This window comes from Seriola aureovittata, chromosome 4 (assembly GCF_021018895.1).
Source record: "Seriola aureovittata isolate HTS-2021-v1 ecotype China chromosome 4, ASM2101889v1, whole genome shotgun sequence".
Lineage (NCBI taxonomy): Eukaryota > Metazoa > Chordata > Actinopteri > Carangiformes > Carangidae > Seriola > Seriola aureovittata.
In genome coordinates this window covers 8,066,532-8,092,634 of record NC_079367.1, presented here as the reverse complement: position 1 = coordinate 8,092,634, position 26,103 = coordinate 8,066,532, and the positions used below count along the sequence as shown (strand labels likewise).

The following is a 26,103-nucleotide window of genomic DNA, read 5'->3' as shown; positions in this document are numbered from 1 at the left end:
CTCAAGCTCATTGACATTCAGGGCATTCACGTCTGCATCAAAGCTGAACTTAGACCAGTTCCCTTCTGCACTTTTCTCTGTGAGCTTGTTAACCTTTGAAGCTCTGCTGAAATTACAGAGCAAGCCTATTCCGTTTGTTGTTTACACGGTCTCCTTTGCTATGTTTGCTGCCTTCATTTAAATCAATTGATCATTCAAATATGATTCGTGCCACACAGTTGCACTGGGTTCACAGTTGCAGTAAGGATGGTTTCTGTGAAAAGCAACGCAGCTACCAAAGTAAAAACTGGGCTGAATTATGGGGAAAAGTGAACTTTTATAACCATTACTTCAACATCTATTTTCAATCCCTACTAGGATGTTTCTGTTGCTTCTTCAAACCTGCTTTGTTTTTATTCAGTTAGATTTGTTTTGCAGGTGGTTAAAGATAATGAAGGATGAGAGGAAACAGACTGTCAGGAGCTTTGAAGAGAGAAAAACATGTTAAAGAGCTGGAGAGAGCTGTATCCTTTTGTAACCACAGGTGATTTTGTAGTTTTTTGATGTAATGCATCAAACTTAGATCACTTCTCCTCCTGCTAATGCAGAATATGATTAAAAAAAAAGAAAAATGCCGTCTGTGTCAGTTTTATCTGATAAGTAACACCCCCCCCCCCCTTCCGCCTGCTGCTAAAAAGGAGCAGCTGGAACAAGAGTGTTGGACAGATGGAACTTTCCACCTCGATTATTTTTCTCACTAAAAATAACCTCTCAAAAAATTAAAAGACCCCTGGGACCGCTTGCAAAGTGCATGTGCGTGCGTATACGTGTGTGTGTTTGAGCGACAGAGGCGGCAGAGAACTTCAGACGACAGGGTCCTCAGATGATGGCGGCAGCGGCCATCCTGGGAGTGTGAATGAATAAATGATGGGCTGATATTTGGAGGAGAGAGAGAGAGAGAGAGAGAGAGAGAAAGCAGCATCCGCCCGGTCCCATGGTCTCTTAAGCACACATTAAACTAGGCCCCAAAGAGTCCACAGGCTGCTCTGCTACGCGGCACTTGGCCAAGCATCTGGGGCAAACATCTGATGTGGTCAGTTCACAGAGGTTTGGGGGTTTAGAGGTTTGGGGCTTTGAGATTTTGGGGTTGGTTGTACGTTTAATCAAAGTGGCAAATGAGGGAATTGTGAGTGAATCATGAGTGTGAATGGAACAGGGTGAGGCTGCTGATGCAGAAATTGTTTTGTTTTTTTTAACAGCATTTGGGTTAGATGATTAAAAAGGGTGTTGGGGAAGTCAGGTGTCACCAACACAGAAGCTCATTTATAGTATGTATGACTATGTGCAACTTATTTTATGACATATAAAACATTTCATCAGTGAAGTACTACAGTATGAGCAGTAACCAGTTTCATCTCAGCATGGTTGAGCCACAAGATCATGATAACCTCTCTGTGGGTCGAAATTGCTCTGTTGTGAGAGCAGATGTAACTTAAGAACCTGCAGAAAGAAGAATCATCACTTTCTAACTAAAGGATGGAGAAAGAATAACTACAGTCATGCTGAAGATATAATTCAAAAAGCCCAAAAAATCCATCTTAAGATGACAAAACATAAGTGAGTCTACTTGCCTTAAGTGTCTATAACATTGGGTCTACAACATACTGTGACAGGTTGTAACATTCGGATGAGACTATCTTTTAGCTTGGCTTTCATTTCAAGTGTGTGTGTGCATGTGTGTGTGAAGAGCCCTGGGCTTATACATATTTAAAGCGGATGTCTTCCTCATGCTGTGGCACCCTGAAGATCCTCTACTTGAAATGAGCAGTTTTGCTTTGCTGGCTCTTGAGGTTTGACGGGACCTTTGCTGACAGGACTTGCACATCACATCAGTAACTCAGGAGATATTTGGTACATGCATATGCAACATTAATGTGGCTGTTTAATAGTTTTGAACAGTTTCATATGGTAAAAAAGCTTTTACACCCCTGTAATAAAGTAAAGGTATTAAAAAAAAAAAAAAAAAATTCTGAAGATGGGAAGAATCCTGAAAACCTAAGAAATTAAATTGAAAGTAAAATTTGTTTTGATTAAGAGACTAATCTGAGTGAGTATTTAAGATATTTCAGTTATAAACTAAGAATATAAATGTAATGTGGGATGTCACAGTGTTGTCAGGTGTGGCGCGAGTACACGTACCAAATTCCCCGTTGTTTTGTTCTGTTGGTTGATTGGGTTAGACAGGTGATCATTCGGTGTCACCTGTGGTGATTGGCAGGGGTTGTGGAAGCAGAGGTCAGAGTGGGAAGGCGTGAGAGACAGCCAAGAAAACAACAGTTTATTGGGGCGAGTGGTTGTGCAGGTGTGTTTTTTTTCGTGTAACGTTAAGCAAAAAAGTGAACTGCAAGTCAGAGGACCGCACGCCGAGAAGGACCAAGTGCACCTGCTGATGGAGAGTCACTGCTGCTGTCGCCTGGTTTTCTTCACGGGCGTCTGCCGAGGAGACGATTCTCTCCAGCTGAGCTGTGAGTCTTACCTGTTTGGCCTTTTCTCTGTTGGAGGAGGATTCTGTTCACCCAGGCCTGCAACGGTTTTTTAAATTTCCTCCACTTTATTGTGTGCGTGCATGAGTGAGTGAGTGTGTGTGGGCTCACGGGGTGATTTAAGTGTTGGTTGTATATTCGTTGTTCAGTATTTGGGTAATGTAGGGTTTGTTAAGGACATTTAAGGGTTAAGAGCTATTTTAAGTATTTTGTAGGCTACTAAATTTTTTTCAAAAGTCAATTAACAGTGGCATATTTTGGTAAGTAGTTTTCTTGTTTATTAGTGTAAATGGTTTAAATTTTGAAGCACTGTACATTTTAAAGCGGTCTAACTATCAATCTATCAAGTTTTAGTTTGCTGTTAACCACATGGCAAATGTGAGCAAGCTTGTACTTAGTGCCAGTGAATGTTCCCAAAGCTAAGCATGAACAAAGAGGGTGAAATAAGTCTCTTCAGTCCAACCTGAGTCATGAGTGAATCCGCACTCTAGTCACAAACTGGGGCTCTCCACAGACTAACTAACACTCTAACAGAATAATTATTGTTTCGTTGCAGACATTTGTGCAATATTACATCAATATTAAACCATGTTAAACCTGCTTTCTAGCGATAACAGAAGTCTGACTCTAAATTCATGTAACAGTTTTTGAACAGAAATCACATTCATCCAAAAAGCATCAAACACTTTGCACTTTGCAATTGCATAAAGGGTTTTTCCTTAGTTTATTTATCCCTCACAAATCTTGTACAAATAGTGCTGCTCTATCAAGCACCAGCTCATTGAGCTCAAACTTTCATGTTCATAACAGTCCATATTAATTGACTTATATTTTACCAAAGCCATAGTGTGTGTGATATATTGCAGCTCTCAATCAGTGTCTGCCAAAGGGTCGTTAAGTTGATCTCTGGTATTACCAAGAATAGTTGCTGTGTTTATCATTGTAAGCCTTTATGTGCTCAGATCAATGACGAAGGAAATGCTCCTGTGCACACATTAGTCTCACAAGTGTGTGCTAACAGGCAGAGTGTGTGTGTGTGTGTGTGTGTGTGTGTGTGTGCGTGCTTGGGCCCTTGTATTCCCCTGGCAAATAAATCACAGTGGATCCCAGAGGATCAAGGTTTCCCTCGGACTGTAATGACCTCATCAGTTTCATCCACCAATCACCAGATAGTCCGATTGTCTCTTGGGTTCATTAAGCAGATTCAAGCTCTCCAGTGATCTCACTATTAAGATGAAAGAAAATTCACTTTAGTCTGTGTGGCTGCTCATTCTTCTGTGTATAGGGTGAATTTGTGAATAGTCTTTTGACTCAGTCAGCGAAGCATTTAGGAAATAAATTGAAAAATGGGGATATATCAAAAACAGTGGGGGTTAACAATGAATAACAAGAACACCATACAGCTGATAGGACCATGTGGAGGAAATAAAGCATTTTATTGAAGTGTGTTCCATGAAGGACCAGAACCCTGGACCATTACAGGACTGTAGAGAGAGAGAGTGAGAGAGAGAGAGACTTTATTAAGATATATGCCTCCCAAAAATAAAAAGAAAGTTTGTTTTAATTGCATAACTAATTTGTTCCATAATTCATTTGTCCTTGCATGGAAAAATCACTATGGGAGGGTGCCAATGAGATGAGAGAGACTGCTGAACTGAATCAGCCTTCTGGATGTGCGTTCCAGTAGCCGGTCGTTGAGAATTACTGATCCACGCCCAATACCGGTAATTGCGCAAAAGCAAAAACAGTGGTAAATTAAATGAATTGGATAGATGTATAAAGTAAGATCACAAAATAGCACTTTGAGGTAGGAAATTAAGAAATTAGAAGGAGTAAATGAAGTAATTCCAGTGTACAAATTGCTGTATTAAAGGAATTAATTGTAAAGTCATGCTCATGCCGGTGTCAGAACACCATTGGCTTATCGATGCATTGTCTGTTCAGCTACCGGCTGACTAGTAACATCCACTCACACCCATACAAGGGTTTTGGTGGCTGTTGTAAGCTATCAGCTCTCCCTAACACTTTGCTGGTTCTCTGATACCAATACCAACACTTAATCCTGCTGCACCACCTTCCACCACCTCAGCCTCCTCCTCATGTCTCTGAACCTCTGGTGTTGTTATCTTGTTAAGATCTATTCATGTCTGTTTACTTCTATCTGATGCTGTATCCTCAAGTGTCAGGGGGATTCGCTCTTTTAGCAGAATCCTTGTTGCTGTTTAGATTTTTGAGAGCTCCCAAAAAGGCCAGAATGTTTTTTTTTTTGTATAACCATTTTCTATAAATGGTCACTACTCTGATCTTAGTGTAAACTGCGGAGTGCATGTTTAGAATACAAATTCCTGGGAATTACTTGAAATTTGAGAGCACAAATTACTAATCTGAGCAAATTATTTATCAAACTTTTACCCCTTGACACCCACCAGACTCAGGTCAGAAGGTTACATTACATTACTCAGTACACAGCACTTTAGTGTTTAGCAAAATCTGAAAACGAAACCACACTGCTCCTTCAAGGGAAGCAAGCGGTCTATTCCCAGTCTACAGACAGCTACATGAAGTGTTGTAGTGGGCGCTGCATTAACTGCAGGCCTCGAGGAAGGATGCAGATTCAGCTGTAGGTGGTTTTAGGTCAGAGTTTCCTGACATGAGCGAGTCCTGAAGCAAACACTATATATAGGTATTTTCAGCTGTACTCCCTGGAGTACTGTGGCCGTGCATCACTAATTTGAAATTGATTGTTAATTGATCCACACAACGACTAAATGACCTTACAGCACTTGATGAACCCACTGGCTGAGCTTGCTGGTGTCACATTGGGAGATAATGCAGATCCTGTGACCTGTTTTGAGTCCATTGAGTTGTCTTGACCAGATAATTGCGCAGGCTCTAAAAATACACTGTGGATAATTTCATATTCTAAAGGAATGTAATTTTGTAAATTGCTCACTGTTGCACATGATGGGTTGTGTGCTCGTCTGTAATGGCTACCTCTACTGTTAGGTGCTCAGCTCAGAGCACCTACACAAATGACTTCTCTCCTCTGAGCGTTTTGGTTTATGAAAGGATAGAGAACTGTATGCACTGTCTTTCCTCTGCGTTTGTGGAAAAGTCCTTAATCATGCTTTTATCCCTTTGACAGCAACATGTTAGTTTAGTCCTGTGCCACTTCCTCTTTCAAGATGAATTAATTCTGCTTCTTTTGAAACAATGTGGTCGGGGCGAGCAGATGAACTGAACTTGAAACCCCTCAGCCTGTTGTCCTCACACTCGCATGTTACACTGCTAATGGAGTGAAAATGCAGAATATGGCAGAGAATAGAGGGGAACAAAGTGAAAAAGGGGACAGATTCTCCTGCATTAAATATGCCCAGGGCTTTTCACAGCCATAGGTAATTCATAAACTGGCTGTTGGGGTAAAAAACTGCTGTTTTATTTGTGCTTTTGCTCTTTTCCTCTAGTTCAGTGTCTCTTTTATCAAATCAAAAATAACATTGTAATTGAAACACAATGCTGAGGACAGCAGGCGAAAGGGAAATTTTGTTAATTTTTTTTTTAAACTTTTAGTCATGAGCATCATAATGCAGTGACATCACTAAAAAGATCCATGACAAAAGAAACGACCAGACAGACAGGTTGCACAAAGAGAAGAGAAAATAAAAGTGGAAGAAGAAATTATTATCAATAACAGTTTTGTTGTTGTGAAATAATGCATTTTGCACCAGGAGTGAAGTTATGTGCATAGTTGTAATTGATGATGTACAGTGTAAGTGCAGCTAAGCCCACAAAGCCTCTGGCTGTTGACCACACTATCATAAACCACTACAGTATCATTGTCTGCTTAGTAAGGACACCAAAATGAGATGTCCCTGCAGGAGTGGAAGGCGAGCTCTGGGTGTGACATGCTTAGGCTCTCAGTAAATGTGTGTTAACTGCTTGAATTGCTCCCTGTAGGAAAGGTTGTGCCGCAGCTCTCCATAGTTCCAGTTTCATTATTAGCCCCTCTTTTGTACTGTGCCCCAGAGCTTAACTCTCTCTCGAGTGTTATTCTTCCGCCTTGTCCCGCTCAGTGTCTTTCCTTCAAAATAGAGGTTCAACTTCACTTCCTCTCTTTGTCATGACCTACAGTATATTCCTCTACATTTCGCTTTTTTTCCCCTTTACATCACTTGGTTGTCCAGTTTCACTCTTTCTTTCCACTCTCTATACCTCTCTTTCACACACTCTAAATTTTCCCTCTCTGCCACTATTTCTCCGTCCTCCCACACTTGACTTTCCAGGGATGAGGATGAGACTGAAAAGTGGTCGCCCGGTTGTTATGTCCTTGCAGACAACGAATGAGCATGTCAAATCTGATGCATGTGAACAGCCAGGAAGAATGGCGCGTTAAGGCACACAGTGAGAGAGAAAGAGAGGGAGAGATCGAGAGACACAGAGAGAAAGAGAGAGAGATCCCATCTGTGCATTGTTACACAAGACTTCACCTTAACGTTGTGGCTGCTGTATCCAGTAGAACAGGAGGGGGCACAGGTGGAACTTTGTGGGACACAGTTCACGCGTGGACCTATACACACATTCAGATGCACCTGCAAATTCTTTTCACAGACATACAGTATCTTTGCAACACATATAAATGCCTACACAGACATATAGAAACACAGTTGGTTGCCCAATTGTGTGAATACAGGTGTGGACATGTTCATGCACATGCAAAAAGAACTTCATACAACATTTCTCACAGTTTCCATATTACAACGTGTTAGTCTGCTTTATTTCTGTTTGTGTTGCTTGGTCTTTGGCCTTTGCGTCTTTGGGAGTATTGAGCGGTTGGTGGTTATGGTGACATTGCTTTCACTGAGCTACAGGCTGAGTAATTTCATATCACATAAGTATTTAAGCTAATGCTCTGGTACTGTAGTTTGCCAGGAACTCTTGAACAGGATGTGTGGTTGTCAAGGGGATTGAACCTGTGATCTTTTGGTTGCAAGACAAAAAAAAAGATTTCAAGATTTTATGTTCTTTTCATCATTATAAAAGACATGTCTGTAAAACTGTTCACAAGAAACCTTGCACTGAAAACAAGGCTGGTTATTGATCTTTCTATTGTGAATTTTTAATCCGTGGAGGTTTTACATTGAAAATTCCCCTCATTCTAAAACTAAAGACTAAAACTTAAAAAAGAACATGTCAACATTTTATTCTGCAAAAAGGAATGACTAAGTGTGATTTCAGTTGCATTTTCTGTTAGGACCTAATTTACTGTGACCTCTTGCAGCAGGGGACATAACAACTTTTAGATGTGTAGATGTGGAGAGACCTAAAATCAGACAGAAAACTGGCTCAAACTAATATTCTCCATTTATCTCTGTTTTTGTTTTTTTCCTTTTTCTCTCTTTTTTCCTGTTTTTTTTTTTACATTGAAACTTTTAATGATCATTCACATTTTAGTTTGATGACCCCTTGGTCGCTAAAACTTGTTGCCATCACACTCTAAACTGTAATGGTTGAGTAAAAAAGAGAAGATGAGCACTGTTTTACACATTCTGTGAGACTGGCCTCTTGTAGCGACCACGTAGGCGGCGTTAGTCTAACGATATAAGGGGCATAGATATCAGGGGGCACCATATGCTGCTGTGCCCCTTCAACCCTTAATCCATGCCTCTACTGTCTTATCTGGTTGCCCTCGCCTGGAGACTGCTGGTGGGGGCTGGGAAACACTGTCCAGTACGCTGCACATTGCTTTGTGTTTGTAAAGTGCTCAATATGCAAATCCACTCAGTCCCAGATAGTTTGCCAGAATATGAGAGGCTAAATTCACCGTCACACGTGCAAACACACATGTAAAGGCATGGGTGTATCTGCCCACCCACACAAACTGACATGCACACACAAAGATCACCCCAACCTTCCACACACATTAATATCGCAGGGATATTGCACAGACTTAACTGATAATGCCAGATAGTAGTATTGTCACAGGCCCCACTGACACACTGTGTGTGTGTGTGTGTGTGTGTGTGTGTGTGTGTGTGTGTGTGTGTGTGTGTGTGTGTGTGTGTGTGTGTGTGTGTGTGTGTGTGTGTGTGTGTGTGTGTGTGTGTGTGTGTGTGTGTGTGTGTGTGTGTCCTATTTGTCCACTATCCTACACAAAGCCTTTTAAGTAGATCCCTGCTATTGGAGGAGCTTTAAATAAGCATAACACAATAATGGAACATTTGTCCATGCACGTTTGCCCCACATTGTGGCTGCAGGAAGGTAGAGGGTAGAAAGTCTCAGAGAAATATATGACACTTGTCACACTGTCATTACAGATAAGATAAATGGGTCTGTACAAAAAGTATCTACTTTGAGCTAAACCCAGCTCATCCAGAAGGCCTACAGAGTGCTAATGAGCACATATCAAGTGACAATGACTGGCTTGACTAGTTAGTGTCTTAAACTACTAATACAGCTGTTGTGAAATCACTTAAGACCACTTTGCAACACTGAGTCGTCACCTCTTTTTGTCATCTCAAGCCAAATGCTGTGTCTCATTAAATGTTGTGTGTCCACTGTCAAATTTGCTCTGAGAGGTGAAGCCACCTCCATTTTCCTACATACAGAATTTACTTCACTTGGCATTGCAGACCACCCTGCAAACATCTTACAAATAAATCAAGAGAAAAGCCAAGCAGTGGAGGGCGTTAATGGAAAATGAGGCTGGAAACAGTCCTCTTGTTAAAACAAAGAGAAATGGCTTTCTAAACCGAGTTCGACAAAAGACGAAGTAAAACATAAAAATACTCAACTGTCATTATCAATGACAAAATCAACATGGATTGATTTAGTGTAATACTTTATTTCACAGTGTTTCGAGTGCACCCACTCTTGCTTTCACAGCAAAAATAAAACATAGTGTAACTGTATTATCAACAAACATTTTTAATGACTCGGCTAAACATTAACATAATGAATTTCTATTCACAGTCTCTTCACTTGTGGAGACTAAATAGAACTACATACATTTGTATCCCTAGCCTTCTGTAATTTGGGACTTAAAGTTTATTAGTTTCCAAATAAACCTTTGATTTTGTTGCAACTTCCTTTTCCTATTCTTGATAGCTTTTCTCTGCTCTACTCTGCTGTATATTATTAACAAATTAAACTTCCCTTATTGCTCTTTTGTGACCGATCATGCTGTGACTTGCTTATTCCTCTTCTGATGAGTAGCGGCTGCTGATCTGTGCCCAGCTTGCTTTGCTAAGAGGTGATTTGTGAATATGGAACAATGTGTAAACTATTGAGCCAAGGCCCAAATCATCTGCTAAGATGAGCTTTGCTACAGATTATGTCTGTCATTTGGTCTGTGACCCTGGCTTATAGATTATAGATAGCTTTGGCTTTATTTGATCAGTTCAGTGACACACGAGCAAGACCTCGCGTGCAAACACACATGTATACCTACACAGAGGTTAGACATAGGCAAACCATGTGAAGGAGACAGAACTTTAAAACTCTTGAATGTACAGTAGTGTTGCTGATAACAGGTTTGTTGCAGCGCAGAGGATGGTCCATGTCTGTTAAGTGATAGTTGAGTTAAGGTCAAGTAAAGTTTAACTATTTACCCAGCATGTCTGAAAGGACTTTACATAATAACAATAATTTGCCTGTCTGACATCCTCAGGCTACAGTTCCTCAGCCGAGGGGCTCAACAGCAAAAATTGAGATTTTGGAACTGTTTGTAAGCCTCTGCCACAGGATCTCAGGCAGCGATCATGCTCATAGGGAATTAGCAAATCACAGATACAGGCAGGAGCCTGACCATTCAAGACTGTAAGTGATGGTGAACGTGTCAGGACAAACAGAGAGACAAACACACACTTGAAGCAGAGATGTTCAACTCACACTGATAACAGACAAGAACTGAGAGTAAGGATGCAGAAACATACCGCCAGCTCTGGACTGAGCGCCATGAAGCTGGTTTCTATGTTAATACTCTTTAGATTAAAGCAAACGAAGAGAGCTTGTCTTTCCCATGATAATGGATCGGATCTGAAGATTTCTACAGGTTTATCTCCCCAGGGGGATGGCAGTTCTAAAGATATGTGCAGCTTGGTGGGAAATGCTCTGCTGCCTGATAATTTCTTGTTGATTGTTGGTTACAGTCTGCCAACCAGCACCCTGTGATCGGGAAGGTGTGACAGGGTACATATGGGATGGTGAGATCAGATAAATACGATTGTTTGAGCATGTTTACTATTTATATGCTAGCAGTAGCTATTTGAAATCAGATTTGGTGAGAACTGGGAGCCAGTGAAGGGAAGTCAGTATGTTTGCCATGTGATCAAATCTTCTGATTTGATTTAATATTCTTGAAGCAGCATTTTATATGAATCAAAGTTTTTTAATACAGTCATTGGTAGCCTGGAAACTATGAAATGGATTTACATGAATGTTGATGGAATTAAATCAGAGGATGTCACTTTGTGACATTGCAAAATATAGTAATATTTAGTATCACTGGCAAACCTGCCAAAAATACTGTATTTCAATTCAATTGAATTTTATTTGCATAGCATCAAATCATAATATACATGATCTTAATGCACTTTACAGGCTAAGGTCAAAGCATTACATTGTTATAGAGAGAAACCCAACAGTTCCCCAGTAATAATTATGTATATCATTGTATAACGTCCCCAAACACATAACATGTAAAAGAAAATAGGTAGATAGGTAGATCCTAGGAAATAACCTTTAGGTACACCCATGTTTTTGTTTGAGAATGATTAAACCTACATGAGGTATGTTGAGATGAACAGTTTTAAAGGCAGAAATTTGAGTAAAACTTGAGTAAATTGTCAATAGAAATCTCGGAATCTTAACTAAGCGTTCTAATCTTGGTTCAATTCGTAACCGCCTTTGTAAGAATGAATGAATCAAGTTATTTGGCTACTTTTCTGTCCAATAATTCAAAATATAAAAAGAAAAAACTGAAAATCATTATCTATGATTTAAAATGGATTTATAAAGTAGAATGAGCTGTTGTGAGATGAAAGTGGTTGAGAAGGGTGGTGGTATGCTTTTGTCCCACTGTTCCTCGAAAGAGAGCCTCCTGTGGTGGTGTTAACAGCTCCCATGCACATAAACATATATGTACGCCCACACACACATGCACGCGCACACATGTGTAAAGATGTACACATTTGCATAATGTCAAACAATCCAGTTAGCGATTGGGGGTAATTAACCAGAGACTATTAAGTCATTTTCTCTCTGTGCATCACAACTGTAATTATGGCGAAGCAACAATGATGTGCAATTACAGTTCATTGTCATTGCTCTGTAGTGATGCAATGTCAGTAAAGACGGTAGAACAGTCGCTGAGATGATGGAGAATTGCTCTGTATAATATTGATATAGATAGAAACCGCAGAATGGAGAAAAGGGGAGCGAGAGCAGGACTCAAAGGGACCCGTGTCTAACTCTTCATAAACATATCTCATAATCAATGGCAGAATATCAAGTGATCCATCTTCTCTGGCCTGTAAACGCTTGACATTTTCCCTTTATTAAAGCTGTGAGATGAAACGCAGGGTTTTAATGATGACATGTGATGATCAATGACTCCATTGTACTCTGCTGGAGGGTGCTTTATTAACACAGGGCCTTGTCCCGCTCCAGAACGATTTCTCCATGTTTAGAGGATGATTTCCCCATTGGAATTTGGGTCTACCATGGCCCGAGTTGAATGTGTGGCTCTTCCTCTTTTGTGCATTGTAATTAAGCAGAAAAAGCTGCATAATGCTTTGGAAGTAGGAGTGAGACGGAGAGAGATGGAGACAGAGAGAGATGTATCGAGTCTTTATTACTGTACCACTGTGTCATGAGAGAGACGCAGAGATGTGTATTTGAGCACAATGGAGAAAATGCTCATTGTTAAAAAAGAGGATAGTGTAGAATAGGAAGGCCAGTTGAGACTGTCATCAGTGTGCCTGCACAGCCACATGAGACTCTGTTCACCATTGTTATAATAAAATACTGCTTATAGATAAAAGCTCATGAATACAGGTTGCACAGCAGAGCTGAAGCAGCCACTCTGTAATGGATTACACTGCCGCCACACACAGCGGGGAGAGAAAAAAAATGACTCCAATTTTAATTAATCCTTGTTTAAATTAGGATGAAAAATTAATACTGCGAATTGGCTGTGCAGATGAGATGAGACGTATATGATACAGTGTTCCCATAGAGAGTTATCAAAACATCACAGCCACTGAGAGGGTGGGGGTGGCTGGCTTTAAGAGCTCAACTTTCAAGGAACCTGAGTGGGAGAATAACTGGAGACCGGTTGACTGTAGATGGAGAGGTGAAAGTGCAGCACAGAGAGCAAATCAGCTGCACAGGCAGATTTCACACCTGGTTTCACAGTTAGTCTGAGAGTTGGCCTGAGAGTGAAGGATGAGATGCAGGTGAAGAGGGCAGGACAGTGCAGCAGGAGTGGACTGGTCTCTGGTCTTCAGACTGCAACCCTGTCTCCTTTGCAATTACATTTATATACAGCTAATTTGTTTTGCCAGTTATGTTTTGAGGGAAATGTAATTGCTCTGCACTGAACTCATACGCAGGTGGTCTGTGTGGATGGTTGATGTTGAAAATGCAGGACTTTGACACTGACCTAACCAAGTGTTTTACTGCCTAAACCTACCCAAACCTTAATTGTTGCATCGTCACATCATAAACAGATTTAGTTTTCTACAGTGGAGGCTCAGACAAATGATAGCGATCAGGTCCTCAGATCAGAAAACAATTCTGTGTATATTTTGTCATTTCATTTGAAGGATTTGTCCTCATGGTGTTGATACAAAAATGTAATGTGTGTAGCACTATTTGTTCTTCAAAATGTGTTTGCTATTGCACAGAGTAGTACATAAGCATAATGTCTAGGGGACAGGGTTGCAGAAAAAGAACTGGTACCAAACTGGGGTGAGGTGAGTCCAGGAACAGTTAGTTTAGCTCAGTAGAAATGAGGCTGATATGATGACGTCATGTACTTTTGATTATCTATTGAATTTGTGCCTAGATAAATGTTTACTACTGTTCTACTTCTTCTCCTCTCCTCTCCTCTCCTCTCCTCTCCTCTCCTCTCCTCTGTTCCCTTCAGCTCACAAACATCTGGAGCTTGCCTTGGCCTAAATCCCCCTTTTCTTAAACCATTTAACACTTGTTTGCTTCGTGCCATCCCTCGATCTTCCGCTCTCTGTTCAGAGGGCAGAGGGCTCTCGACAACCCAAATGCTTGATTTCCTCTCTTTTCATTGCCTTTCTTTCTTCCCAGCTTTGGGAGATGTGAATTAAAAGAAAAAAGAAATCTGAATTTTTACAGTTCATTTGCACTGCATTTTCTTTCCCTAGCCTGGTGTAGACTCAGGTGGGCATGAGTATTAATAGCTTCCCTCGTTCGTGACGTCAGCTGAAATCACACATGTGCCTCTTAACACTCAGACTGTGTTTTATGTTAGTTAGACACATCACTCTCAGCGGTAATTTAGTCAGTGCTGTAAAGCCCTTGTCAGTAAAAAACAGAAAAGAAAATCTCATTTTTCTCTTCTGCCTCTTAGCCACAATATCTTCATTTTTCTTCCTTTTCTCTCTTGTTTTCCCCTCTCTAGTTGTACCTCTTTTATCTGTTGCTAACCTGCTCTCTGCTTCTCTCCTGACACTCTTTCTCTTCTCTAAATTATAATGTGGTTGTCAAACAGTATTTCATTCCCCCTCTTTTCTCTGTTTCCCTGCATGTGTCCATGTGACTAATGTCTCTCTCTCTCTCTCTGCCCCTCTCATTGCGTTGAAAAAGGCCTGTATACTCTGCCTGAAATCTTTGTGGGGTCCTAAATGCTAAATGCCAGTCTGTCTCTGCCAGGCGCCCGCTTAGTGCCGGTCTCCCTGGTGATGAGACCAATGATCAGGCCGTTCTGCACCAGACACTGAGGGGTTTGTGATTGAGCGTGCATGTTTGTGTGACTATGGGTGTGTGTTTCTATTAGTGTGCAGTAGATTTTGTTTGTTTGTGTGTTTGTGTGTGTGTGTGTGTGTGTGTGTGTGTGTGTGTTGCCCCTATATCTGTGTAAAGATGTGTACTGTATTTAAGGGAGAAAATGCAGGGCAGTACGAGGGACATGTATTCACTGGCTCATTATCGTGTGAATGCATTATGTTTCCTGTCAACAAGCCTCTGCCAAACAAGGGGGTCCCTGTTCTCTCTGCCAGGGCTTGAGCGCCACAGCGGCCAGGCCCCAACGTGGTGCGGTTCTGCACTGGCACAATTCACCAGGAGTTTAGCTCCACAGACACTGCTGCTGGCCTCATCCTGATTCAGTCCATCTGTACTGGCATCTCAGCAGCCGACGAGGAATCAGTCTGCGGGAATGAGATGACTCCATTCAGAAACACTTAATGGCTGATGAAGGGCTTGTTACAGACTGAATTTAGATAATTATAATCCTGACTTATATATTATAGATAGTATTTCTACATACAATGCATTCTAATGTGTGTGTATGGGCAAGTGTGAGAGCATATGTGTCTGTCTAACCCATGTCCTTTTTTTAATGTACTCAAACTTAGCAATAGTTTTTAAATAGTAACTTTAATAGGTCCTTATGTCATTTGTTAAAATGTCAGTCATTAAAACACGCACAAAAACAAGTCTGTGCTCCTGAATACAATGATAAATGATAAGATAATAATGACCAATTTCCAATGAATACTCAGAGAAGATGGGAGCATTGAGAAGGTGATGTGCCATGAAGCTTCCCTGCATTTGTCAGCAAGTTTGGCAGGTGACTGAGCTCACCGTCTGTCACGTCTGTGTGTGTGCACGGCAGCCATGTATGGCGGCCAAGAGGCAGTGAGGAGCCCACCATCAGTGTGCCTGGGGTCCTCAGTCACAAATGTCCAGAAGGTCTCTGTGTTGTGGCACTCTTCAGTGTCAGTTGGACTTTAGCAATAGCCCTGCATTTATGTCAGGGAGGGTAGACTAAATGTTGGAGACAATACAATTCACTGGCATGACAAACCACAACTGTAAAGTTGAATAAAACCAAAAGCTAATAATTCTAAGGCCTGTTGCATTACACTGCATTAGCTTTAGCTTGGTGTACCTAATAAACTGGCATCTGAGTGTGAATATCAAGAACAGCTTTGTAGATATCTTAAAATAAATTATGGCTTAATTGTGCTCAAAAAGGAACGTCCACCTTTCATGAGTTGATGACCATGCTCCTCACTAATAAAACAGCTGAGTTGATTCTAATTTCCTTAATTAAATCCCAAGTGGATTAACAACCAATAGGGGGACTCTCCATATAGTCAAGCCTGTGCTCTGAGGAGAACCACCAAGTGAATGGCCTTTGCCATAATCATCATTGGCCCAATAATACTCTGCAACAGTCTCCCTACACTGGTGCTGGGTCTCAGGCTGCTGTTGGGGTATTGATTGGGCTGACAGAGACTAATTCTTTGATACCCAGGCGTCGAGTTAGAGGTGTGGTCTGAGCACTCACATCTCACTGGGACCAATTTAAAGGTCTGAATAGCTGAGGTTCCTAACTGCACGACTCCCTGTGTTCATGCAAAACTGAGGTGTTTTAAAGCTGTATGTGCTGGGTTTCAGTGTGTGTGTGTGTGTGTGTGTCTATATGTATATATATGTGTGTATATATATATATATATATATATGTGTGTGTGCGCTTGCGCAGGAGGAAGTTTTATATGTATATATGTTCGTGCATGTGTGCTACAAAGTGCTTGTGCAAGCAACATTGAGATGGTTTGACTTGCATGTGTGAGAGATTGCATGCGGCTCAAACACTTATTATGTATAAATGGATGGATGAATAACACCTATGAAGCCTGTGTGAACGAGCATATTCTAGACAGATGCAGTTACCCAGAAAATGGCTCCAGTGTGGGATAGGGCCTCATGCATTATGAAGACTATTGCAGATTGTCTGTGGTTTGAACTCAGGTGGAGGTGAACTGAGTGTGTAAAGTGGGCTTTTAAACGCTAATGCCCTCCAAAATTGCAAGCACAAATGATAAGAAATAAAACATAAAATCAGCTCGGAGCCAGGAATTGTGATCCATTTCTTAATATTTAGATGCATCCAATGAGAATTTAAAATATAGAATGTATAGTCTTAATGTGGATAGTCTTCTTAGAAGGACTTGAACAAGTTGTTCAGTTTTGCCTCTATATTTTCCACTACACACAAGATAAGAAATATTTACACTCAGAGTACAATCAAGGATTTTCTTTCTTGTAGACTTTTCTTGTTCTGGTTCAGTCTAGCTACCTTGTAAATGGATCAACACTAAATCATGTGAGACACTCCAGACCCAGTCTGAACACCTTCTTTTGGTTTCTGACACGTGATAGAGGCCTGACAGAGAGAGAATAGAAGATAATATGGCTACATTCACTTCCAAATTGACTGTAAAATGACCTTATGATAAAAGCATATTTCAGTCCACTAAGTTGGCTCCAGCAGTCTCATTCTCTAACATATCTGTGCCAGACTGAGCCACTCTAACGGCTCCTATTTCCTTCACACGTATTGCAATTAAAACATGACTTGTGATTAAAGGACAGCAGTCTGCTTGGTAATATGTACAGCATGTGTGAGTGTGTGATTAAAAGGGAAACAGGCAATATGTGTGTGTGTGTGTGTGTGTGTGTGTGTGTGTGTGCAAGGTGAGCAACGTGTTTCTGTGGCATTACTTTATTATCTTTGCTTTACCTTGTGTTCGTGTGTGTGCATGTGTGTGAACTTGTGCACGTGTCTTTATTATCTTGGCTTATTGGAAGTCTGCGTCAAGAGTTCCGAGTTCACACACCGGGTTAATTGACCTCTGGAGACGTTTCCTTCCTCAGCGATAATGAATGTCTGGATTATATGATTATTCTGCATTTGCTTTAGATGTGGGATTTGTTAAAGCTCTGAGTTCTGAGGTGACTCATTAATTCTTAAATGAGATATTTGAACATACTATTTCCCATACTTTTAAATTGTTTCCTTGATGCCTGCATCAAAAACGTGAAACACCAAATGGAATTTCGATTAACTAGAAGATGTTATTAACATCTATTAATTATTAAGATAATTGTAGGGTTTACGTTTTGAATGTATGCAACATTTTAAGGTGGGTACTGCAACAAAGAATACACGGCACACAATGGCCAAATCGTATCAAATTAAATCAAATGAATGTTGACAGAAATAGACCTGGACCAACCACATACTTGATACTTCAGGTAATAATTTTCCCTCCAAAATGGATATCCGGTGTTTTGGAACAGAAGTCTTCATTTGTTTTATTCACATGCAAATACATTTTTCATAAGCAATATTAAAAGGTCTGATCATCAATGATTAATAGTCTTTGTGCAGTAATGTAGGTTAGGGCCCAAGAGGCCAGCGAGCTGGAACGTAAAACAAACAAATCATTCTCCATAAAGGAAAACATCTTTTAACACCCTCTTCACTGCAGCCTGCATCGTAATGACCTGCGTTCCCAATAACAAAGAGAACTGATGATGGAAGACGATCAATGTGATGAAGTCATGCAGGGGTTTTGTTATTTGTGTTTAGATTTGTCTGAGGCACTTTCAAGGACAGTGTGTGTTTTTTGATCGTAAATACTCATACACATGAGCGGGCACACACGCTCACTCGGAGGCATTCGCACCTACACAATCAAAGAAACAAACTAATGAAGCCTTTCATAAACAAACAACTTGATTAAGACTCAGGAGGGGAGAGAATCAGGTGTGAACACCGTGGGTCATGAAATCATGTGTGAACGTATGCCAGGGATCTGTTTTTAAAGATGCAGTTTGTATTGTTTTAGGAAGCGCTCCGCCTCCTCCGGGAGTGTGTCTGGGTATGTTATCGCCAACACTGCTGCTCACTACCTGGTGATCATCTTCTGGCAGAGCACACTAGCAGGAGAGCTGAGAGTAGGTTTTGCCGCTGGGAGTCACAAAAACAGGAAGTTTTTCTTCAAGCTGCATTTCTTCAGTGTCCACTGAGCAGTTTGCATCCTTTTAGTTAAAGTTCTCTTCACCAAGATGTGAGCAGCTGGTTTTCCATTGCAGTTTTGTACAATGTAGAAGCTATTTTTAAGAAAATAATTCTGTTCTCTCCTCTCGTGGTACCATTTCAATTAAATTTGACAATAGATCTCAAGCAGTCCGCCTGTTTCTGGCTCTGGCATGATAGAGGGGCAAAAAAAGTGTTTCCATTTCACTTATGTGAAATAATGCTCTGTCTATGTTTTTCCATTCCTTGTTTTTAAGTTTGCTATTTCAAAATGCACCTGAAGCAGGTTAATTGAGACACGGCTAGTGACGCACTAGAAAAACGAGACTTTTGCTTTTAGCAGCACATATATATTTTACAATTTAATCCTCAAACTCTTGTTTCCACTGCTCAGATAGTGTGTCTTCAGGAATGCAGGCAAAATTAAAGGAACCCCACAGTAATTTGTTTTACTGGTGTTATTGGTGAGAGCTGAGTGAGTCCAAATCTTTATGCTACAGAGAAAAAGCAAGAGCCGAGAGTTACCCTGAAAAACAAGGAAAAAATAGCAATAGAACAACATGCTAACACTAACTAACATGTTTTAAGATTACACATAATACACAAGATCTTTGTGTATATAAATTAATGTTTCTCAGCCCTGATCAGATGCATGATGCATGTGAGAACGCATTATTATCATCTGTGAAGGCAGGGCTTGTATTGTTTTCACCTTGTGAGGCTCTGTGTGTGTGTGTGTGTGTGTGTGTGTGTGTGTGTGTGTGTGTGTGTGTGTGTGTGTGTGTGTGTGTGTGTGTGTGTGTGTGTGTGTGTGTGTGTGTGTGTGTGTGTGTGTGTGTGTGTGTGTGTGTGTGTGTGTGTGTGTGCGTGTGTGCGTGTGTGCGTGTGCGTGTCATGGCAAAACGTTGACACCTTCTGTAGCGGGAAGTGTTACAGAGGCATTATCGCGTACATTGGCAGCTGTTTAGATTTTGTCTTTGTGATAGCATTGCAACCACGTACAATCATGAAGCTTTGCAGGAGTGCAGTTGACGTCAGAATGTCAATGTGTTGATGGGTGTCGTGACTGGTGGGATCCCATCACAAGATGGAGTTTCATTTTATTTAATTTATTCAATAGGGACAATGTGCGATATAGTTACTGCAGGAATCACCTTCCTGACTCCAGGAGTGTAATGCTTAAACAAGTGCATCCATTTGGCTAACATTGATCTTTTAGCTACATTTAAATATGTAATAATTGATTTTTGGAGGGCATCAACATTTAAGTTGATATATGGTGAGCTTACTAGCAAAGGGTTGCTTATTAACACATCAAGCAGCAGATATGGAGCAACATTAGCAGACTAAGTCCAGTTTAAAAAGCCAACTGCTACACTGATAACAGTTGTAGAAGTCAACCAAACACCAAAAAACTAAATCAGCTGAGCTGGCAGATGCTGAAATGCACCATAGAGCTGAGAGGAACTGTAGATAATCATCTGCGGGTTTGCCGCTACCAGCAACTCCTGTCACGTACATGTTATCCATTGTTACTATGAAAATATTGATTATAGCAGCTGTAAACCATAGTTTTAAACAGCCATGTGCAGCCACTGTTAAAACTACTTTTTGTAAGTTTTTGAATCAAGCTCCATCTGCTCTCAGCTCTCTCTGAACAGTTATCCTCCTGACTTAGTTTCTTACTCTCCAACTTTCTGTAAAATTTATACATCTATCCACTTATTCCCATGGATGCTTCTCATAGTCCGAGGGAAGCTGCCAAGCAACTGCAGATGAGCAATTATTAACATGGGTAAACACAGAGGCAGATGTTTGAACCAAGAACAGAGACACATGTATTAACATAAACAGTGATGTCAGACACAGAGAAAAAGGCCAAGACGGTGCACAAGAGGGAATTACAGAGAGATTTGTGATCCTTGCCCATCAATAGGTTTTTACCATTCTTTACTTGTGGTGAGAGACGGGGTCTACAGCTGGGGGTGGCTTGGTCTCCATGGAAACTGACATTCCCTTGAAGGTACTTGGCAGCCACTGCCAATTGTTGAGCCTGGGTAATGGTTCAAAATTCTCCGTAAAGTGCCTCAGAGGTTGAGATTAAATTCAACCTGCTCGAGGCAGACTCACGCAGTGACTAATCACACCGTTTTACACAGATGGAAAGACAGAGCAGACAGGGAAATATGTCACATGTCAAATGTTTAGCTTAGCATTTTTTTGTTCTTGGCTGCAGGTCACTCTATAGAATATCACTTTTCATTCAATAAAAAGACACTTTTAGTGTTTCTAGTCACTGATTTCTTTTATATCCATGGTAGGAGAGGGGGACCCAATCATTATCATAGTATTCACTTTGATTCAGGCCTGCACTGCTGTTCCATCAAGCTGGTTATACATTCCTTATTCCGTCATTCCTATTCAGAGGCAGCAACATTATCTTTATGTCAGATATATTAACTGTTAAAATAACAGCATGTGCAGCACCTGTTTTTCTCTGTTAGTTCTGCACTCCCTCTGCCACCCTCTTTCCCATGAGCCTTTGCTCCAGCTGGCAGACAGATCTGAATGAAAGTGGTCAGGCACCACTGCCTAACAACTGATGAAATGATTGCTTCTCTGCATCTCCAAGTGCAGAAGACTTTAGCTGTACGTGGCAGGTAGTCTGAAAGCCTGCTGCTGATGGGCCTGTGAATGTCAGCAGGTGAAAAGGATCAGCCAGGGGAAGTGTCAGCCTCACATGCCCATGCCACCAGCTGTTTTTAACCACTGAATGCATCATTGAGAACCTTAAGGTGATTTGGAATCGTAATTGTAAATGTGGGTTTACGTAAATAAGGACAAGGTATTTTTTCTTAGTGAGTTTGGCCTACTGCTGTTGAATTGGACCTTGTCACACATGAAGAGGGCATAATAGGATTCTCCATTCAGCAAGTGCATGACTGTACGTTTCCAATATTATAAGCACTCAGCTCTCTACAAAATGGTATTTGGACTGGGAAAACGAAACAGCAATACTGAGACATTTCTCAAGCAAAATAGGCACCATAAATACAAATACACTGCATGCTATGTGTGAAATATAGTGTTTGAGATGAGAATTGGTCCTGTGATATGACTGTATGTGGTATGCATTTTTGTGGATGCATAAACCCAGACATGAACTTGCACATGAACAAACTAGCACAGACATAGTTTGTCACGTGTGAGTGTGTGTGTGTGTGTGCATGCGTGCATGTGTGCGTGCGTGTGTGTCAGTAGCAGATTGTGAAGCTTATTTGTATGCCACAGCAGCCCCTGTTGTTTCCAAGGCTCCTGTATCCTGGGTGGTCAGTCTGAGAGAATCAAAGGTTTTCAGCAAGGGACAGATCGTAACTGCCAGTGTCTCCTCCTTTCACAATACTGTGAATGGAACTACAGTGAGGGAGAAAGAAGTACTGTTTTGCACGAAAAGAAAAGAGACTGACTGAAATCGAAAAGTATATCAAATACTAGTTTATTTGCTGATCTTACAACACAGCAGATCTGAGTAAAAGTCCAGAGTCTTGAGACAGCACTGTAATCTAGAAAAGTAAAGAGACAGAAATTCACAAAATTGTTTCCCCCCCCTGGAGAAGCCATTTCAAGTGGTTGCATGCAAGCGAAAAGCTTTTTATCACTGATGGTAATACTGAAAGCACTTTCAGTGAAGGTAAAGTTTCTTAGATGCTCTCTGCAGCTTAGCTAAATGTCACTGATCAATCTGCAGCCAGCACCGGACCATCCCACTGAGCAGATCCTGTTATCAGACAGCAGATGTAGCTGGCATCTGTTAGCACATGTACAATTCAACTAGACAACAGTTTTTTTCATCCAGCAGACATGAGCTGGTTGGTTCCAGTGCATCGGCTCCAGACTGGAAACCAGTAATTGAGGGCAGAGTGGTTTTGGGAATTGGGGAGAAAATGTTATTTTTGGGGAATTTACTACTGGCAGTGTTGGTGGGCACGGTTTGGCACTGGGAGGCATATTAAACATTCATTTAAAGTGAATCCATTATTTATGATGTATAAAATGAAAATGCAAGCGTATGTGGCCAGCGAGCATTACCAAACCTCTTATGTAACAATGTGTTTAATGTGCCCTCAGAAAATCTCCATCACTCTTTATTCTAAAACATTGTAACGCTGTATGCTGCTCCCACACTGGTGCATTCAGCTACGAGCAGAAGTGAAATACGTTGATTGCTGCTAATTGTAATGACAAGAGCATAGTAAAGATGATATTGGCACACTGTCAGATGCAAGTCAATGGAGTCACATCCAGCTGCTGTGTGATTTATTTTTCCTGGTAGAGAAAGAAAAAAAAAAACCGTTAGTTTAGGTGCTAAAGCAGATGATGATGATGGAAAGACCTTTTTGCATAAACGCTCAGAAGACAAGGTGATGATGCAAAGCTTTGGTACTGGTTTGCAATCTGAGCAATGTTGGATAAGTTCCTGTGTGTGTTGCAGACATGCAGACATAGCATGTATTTACCACATGTGAATGATGACTCTTTTTTTTGTGGATATGCATCCATGCACAATAATTACTTCATGCTCACTGCCAGGGAAGGATTTAATTAACCGTCCCCTGTCAGGGTAGATAATTAGTCAATAATGTACACACACACACACACACACACACACACACACACACACACACACACACACACACACACACACACACACACACACACACACTCTCACTCTCTCTCTCTCTCTCTTTCTCTCTTATACACACACAGGATAAGTCAATATGTTTGCCATCCCAACACTAATGTTAAGACTAGAATGTTCTAACAATTTGCTGTTTAAAAGTACAAGTCCTGAGTGACACACCTCAATAGGCAATTACAGAGGAGTATTGAGAAAAGCTGCAGACAAGAACTGAGCATGGTATGTGTTCTGTCCACCTACAGAGAGAAGCTAATGTTGATTTTTGTTTAAATTGCTTCATCAGTGTGGTAGCACACCGTATGATGTGCACATCCTGGCTTTCAGAACACAACAGTAATTATGTTTTCCTCTCCTTTTTTTTGCAGGTTCAAGGTTTGATCTACACACAGGGAAAGGTAAAAAAAAATGTCTTTCACTTACTTCCAAATCTCTTAGTCTCTTAGCTCTTTCTCTACTTTATTTTCTGTGCATGTGGGGGGTGGGGGTGGGGGGGCAGGATGATTAGCTGGCATTAGACTGTATCTGCAGTTGTGTGTGTTCAGGTTGTGTGTGGATGGATATAGAGGAATTATTGGGGGGATTTGTGAACCAGTTTGTTGTTGTTTTTACTGCAGGCTCACACCCACAGTTAGTGCATACGGCTGTTGTCCTAATCACAGTGAACATATAATGTGGATTCAGGGTGTCTTATGGTATCAGTCATCATAATCACACACAAACACAGAACATGTAGGCCTACTGAAATACTCCAGCACACATGCATCTGCTGCTACTGCAAAAAGAAGTTTTTCTTTATGTCCCACATTTTGTCTCCACATGAATGCCATCTGTGAGATGCTAATGGTTGTTTTGGAAAATTATTACTTGAATTACTTTAAGTGTCTTAAAAGGTCCCATGCTGTGTGTTTAGCCATGCGTGTTCTGCATGTGTAAGGTTGTGACTCGACAGGATGTCTCTTCCAAATGATTTTGATAAACACAAAAGTACATCAGCACTTTGCCTATTTAGCTGTTGTCTAGGATGACATTTATCACTGTTTTTTTTTTTTCTAAGGTTCTGCCATCTAGGCAGCATTTTATCATCATGGTGATGGTGGACCTACAGCTCTTTTTGGTCTATTTCTGGCAGATGGAGTCTGTAACGGTTTATGTCTGTGGCCTTCCCTCTGTAGATCCCAAAGTATTTTAGTCCAGAATAATCCCCACCATCTGCTGTCTCCTCTACTACGTTTTAGCTTTCAGTATCTTTCCCTGTATCTGTCACTCTAGTTTATTTCCTGTGGCATTTCCTCTTTCTGTTTTCTCTGTATTTCTTCTCCGATCCCTCTCAGCTGGAACTTTTATTGTGATGCCCCTCTTCCTCTCCTATTCAGTCTCTCAGTCTCCATCACTTTTCATTTCTGTACTCCACTAAATCTCAATCTCTTGGCTCCTCTTTTCTCGTGGATCTTAATTTTCTTCCTCTTTCCTCCCATCCTCTTTTCTATGATCTCTTCATCATGACTTCCTCATGCTTCCTTTTAATATCTGCTTTTTGCCTGTCTTGTCTTAAATCTCTGGATGTCTCTACACACTCTGCTCCTCAGTGTTTCCCTCTTTATCCCCCTCTCCGTCCACACATACACGCCCATGCCAACCACAAATCCTAATCTGGGCTTCATGAACACACACTATACCCCCCAATTTCCTATTTGAAAGTATTAAAAATCCACTCCATTAGGAATGCATGGACATACAGTATATGTGCATTGTTCCAAAAAAAACTACTTTTCCGGTTGCACCAGCTATTTGTAAATCCATCCCTAAGGTTGTGTCTAAAGGATTCCTAATGTCTTAGGAACTACTAGCTAGTGATTGGGTCGTACCATTCAAACTCAAGGAATGTTTTCTTAGCTAGTAATGTGTAAATCCAATGCTATAAACATTTGTAGCATTATCCAATCAGAAGCAATTAACTGCATCAAACATTTATGTAGCATCATGTAATTTAAGTTAATATCTTTCCAGTTTATATCATCACCAATCTGCCATAAAGATGTAGCGCTCTTCAGAGGGCATATTATAACCTCTTGTAAACGCAATGATGGCTGAAGCACCACTCGCTCCTCTCGGCAAGAAACCACGTTCGGCGTAAGAGGAAACTTCCAAATAGCCTTTAACAGTCTTGTCAGACTTATATCAGCAAGCTAGTTCTGTAAATTGGTTCACTTGGCTATAAAACACAGAAGAATTATTAATATTAAGTAACAAATATCTATTGAAAAACTAATCTGTGTGGTGCAACTCTTGTGTAAATCTGTATTTAATTGAGACTTATTTTATAACTAGACCAACAGCAGTAGAGCCAGAAACAACCAACAAACTTTGTGCTAACCACGCTACTGACCAAATGTAGATCATTACATTAACACAGGCTGCTGGCTTATTCACGATGCAGTTCCTTGTAAATGATTTAGAAGTTTATAACAGAAAAAAAACTATCAAACTACAACTTATTGGTCAGAGACAAAGTTTCTCACTGTTCATCAGCTTTGGGTTGCTCAAGTGTCTTTGACCATACCTACGCCATACCTGAGAAATCAACAGATTTTCACAGTAAAATGTGTATTGCATTGTTTTGTCCTGTGAAACACATTCTAATCCAAATTCATTTTGACAGCTGAAAATGTCTGTGAGCTGGAAAAACATGAAAAATACACCAACTTGAACAGAAGTAGTTCAGAGAAAAATGGGCTCATGACTGAAATCACCACTGTAAAAAAAATTATCTGATTGCTCGGAAAATCTCATTTGAAATG

General features: G+C 40.7%; 1 protein-coding gene across 1 annotated transcript in view; it reads left to right on the top strand.

Moving 5' to 3' along the window:
• igsf11 (immunoglobulin superfamily member 11) overlaps positions 1 to 26,103 on the top strand; it is a 92,537-nt gene that overhangs the window by 3,468 nt on the left and 62,966 nt on the right. Inside the window, exon 2 of the mRNA XM_056375001.1 lies at positions 23,671 to 23,700. Within this exon, the coding sequence (XP_056230976.1) occupies positions 23,671 to 23,700 (30 nt within the window). The remainder of the gene's footprint in view (positions 1 to 23,670; positions 23,701 to 26,103) is intronic.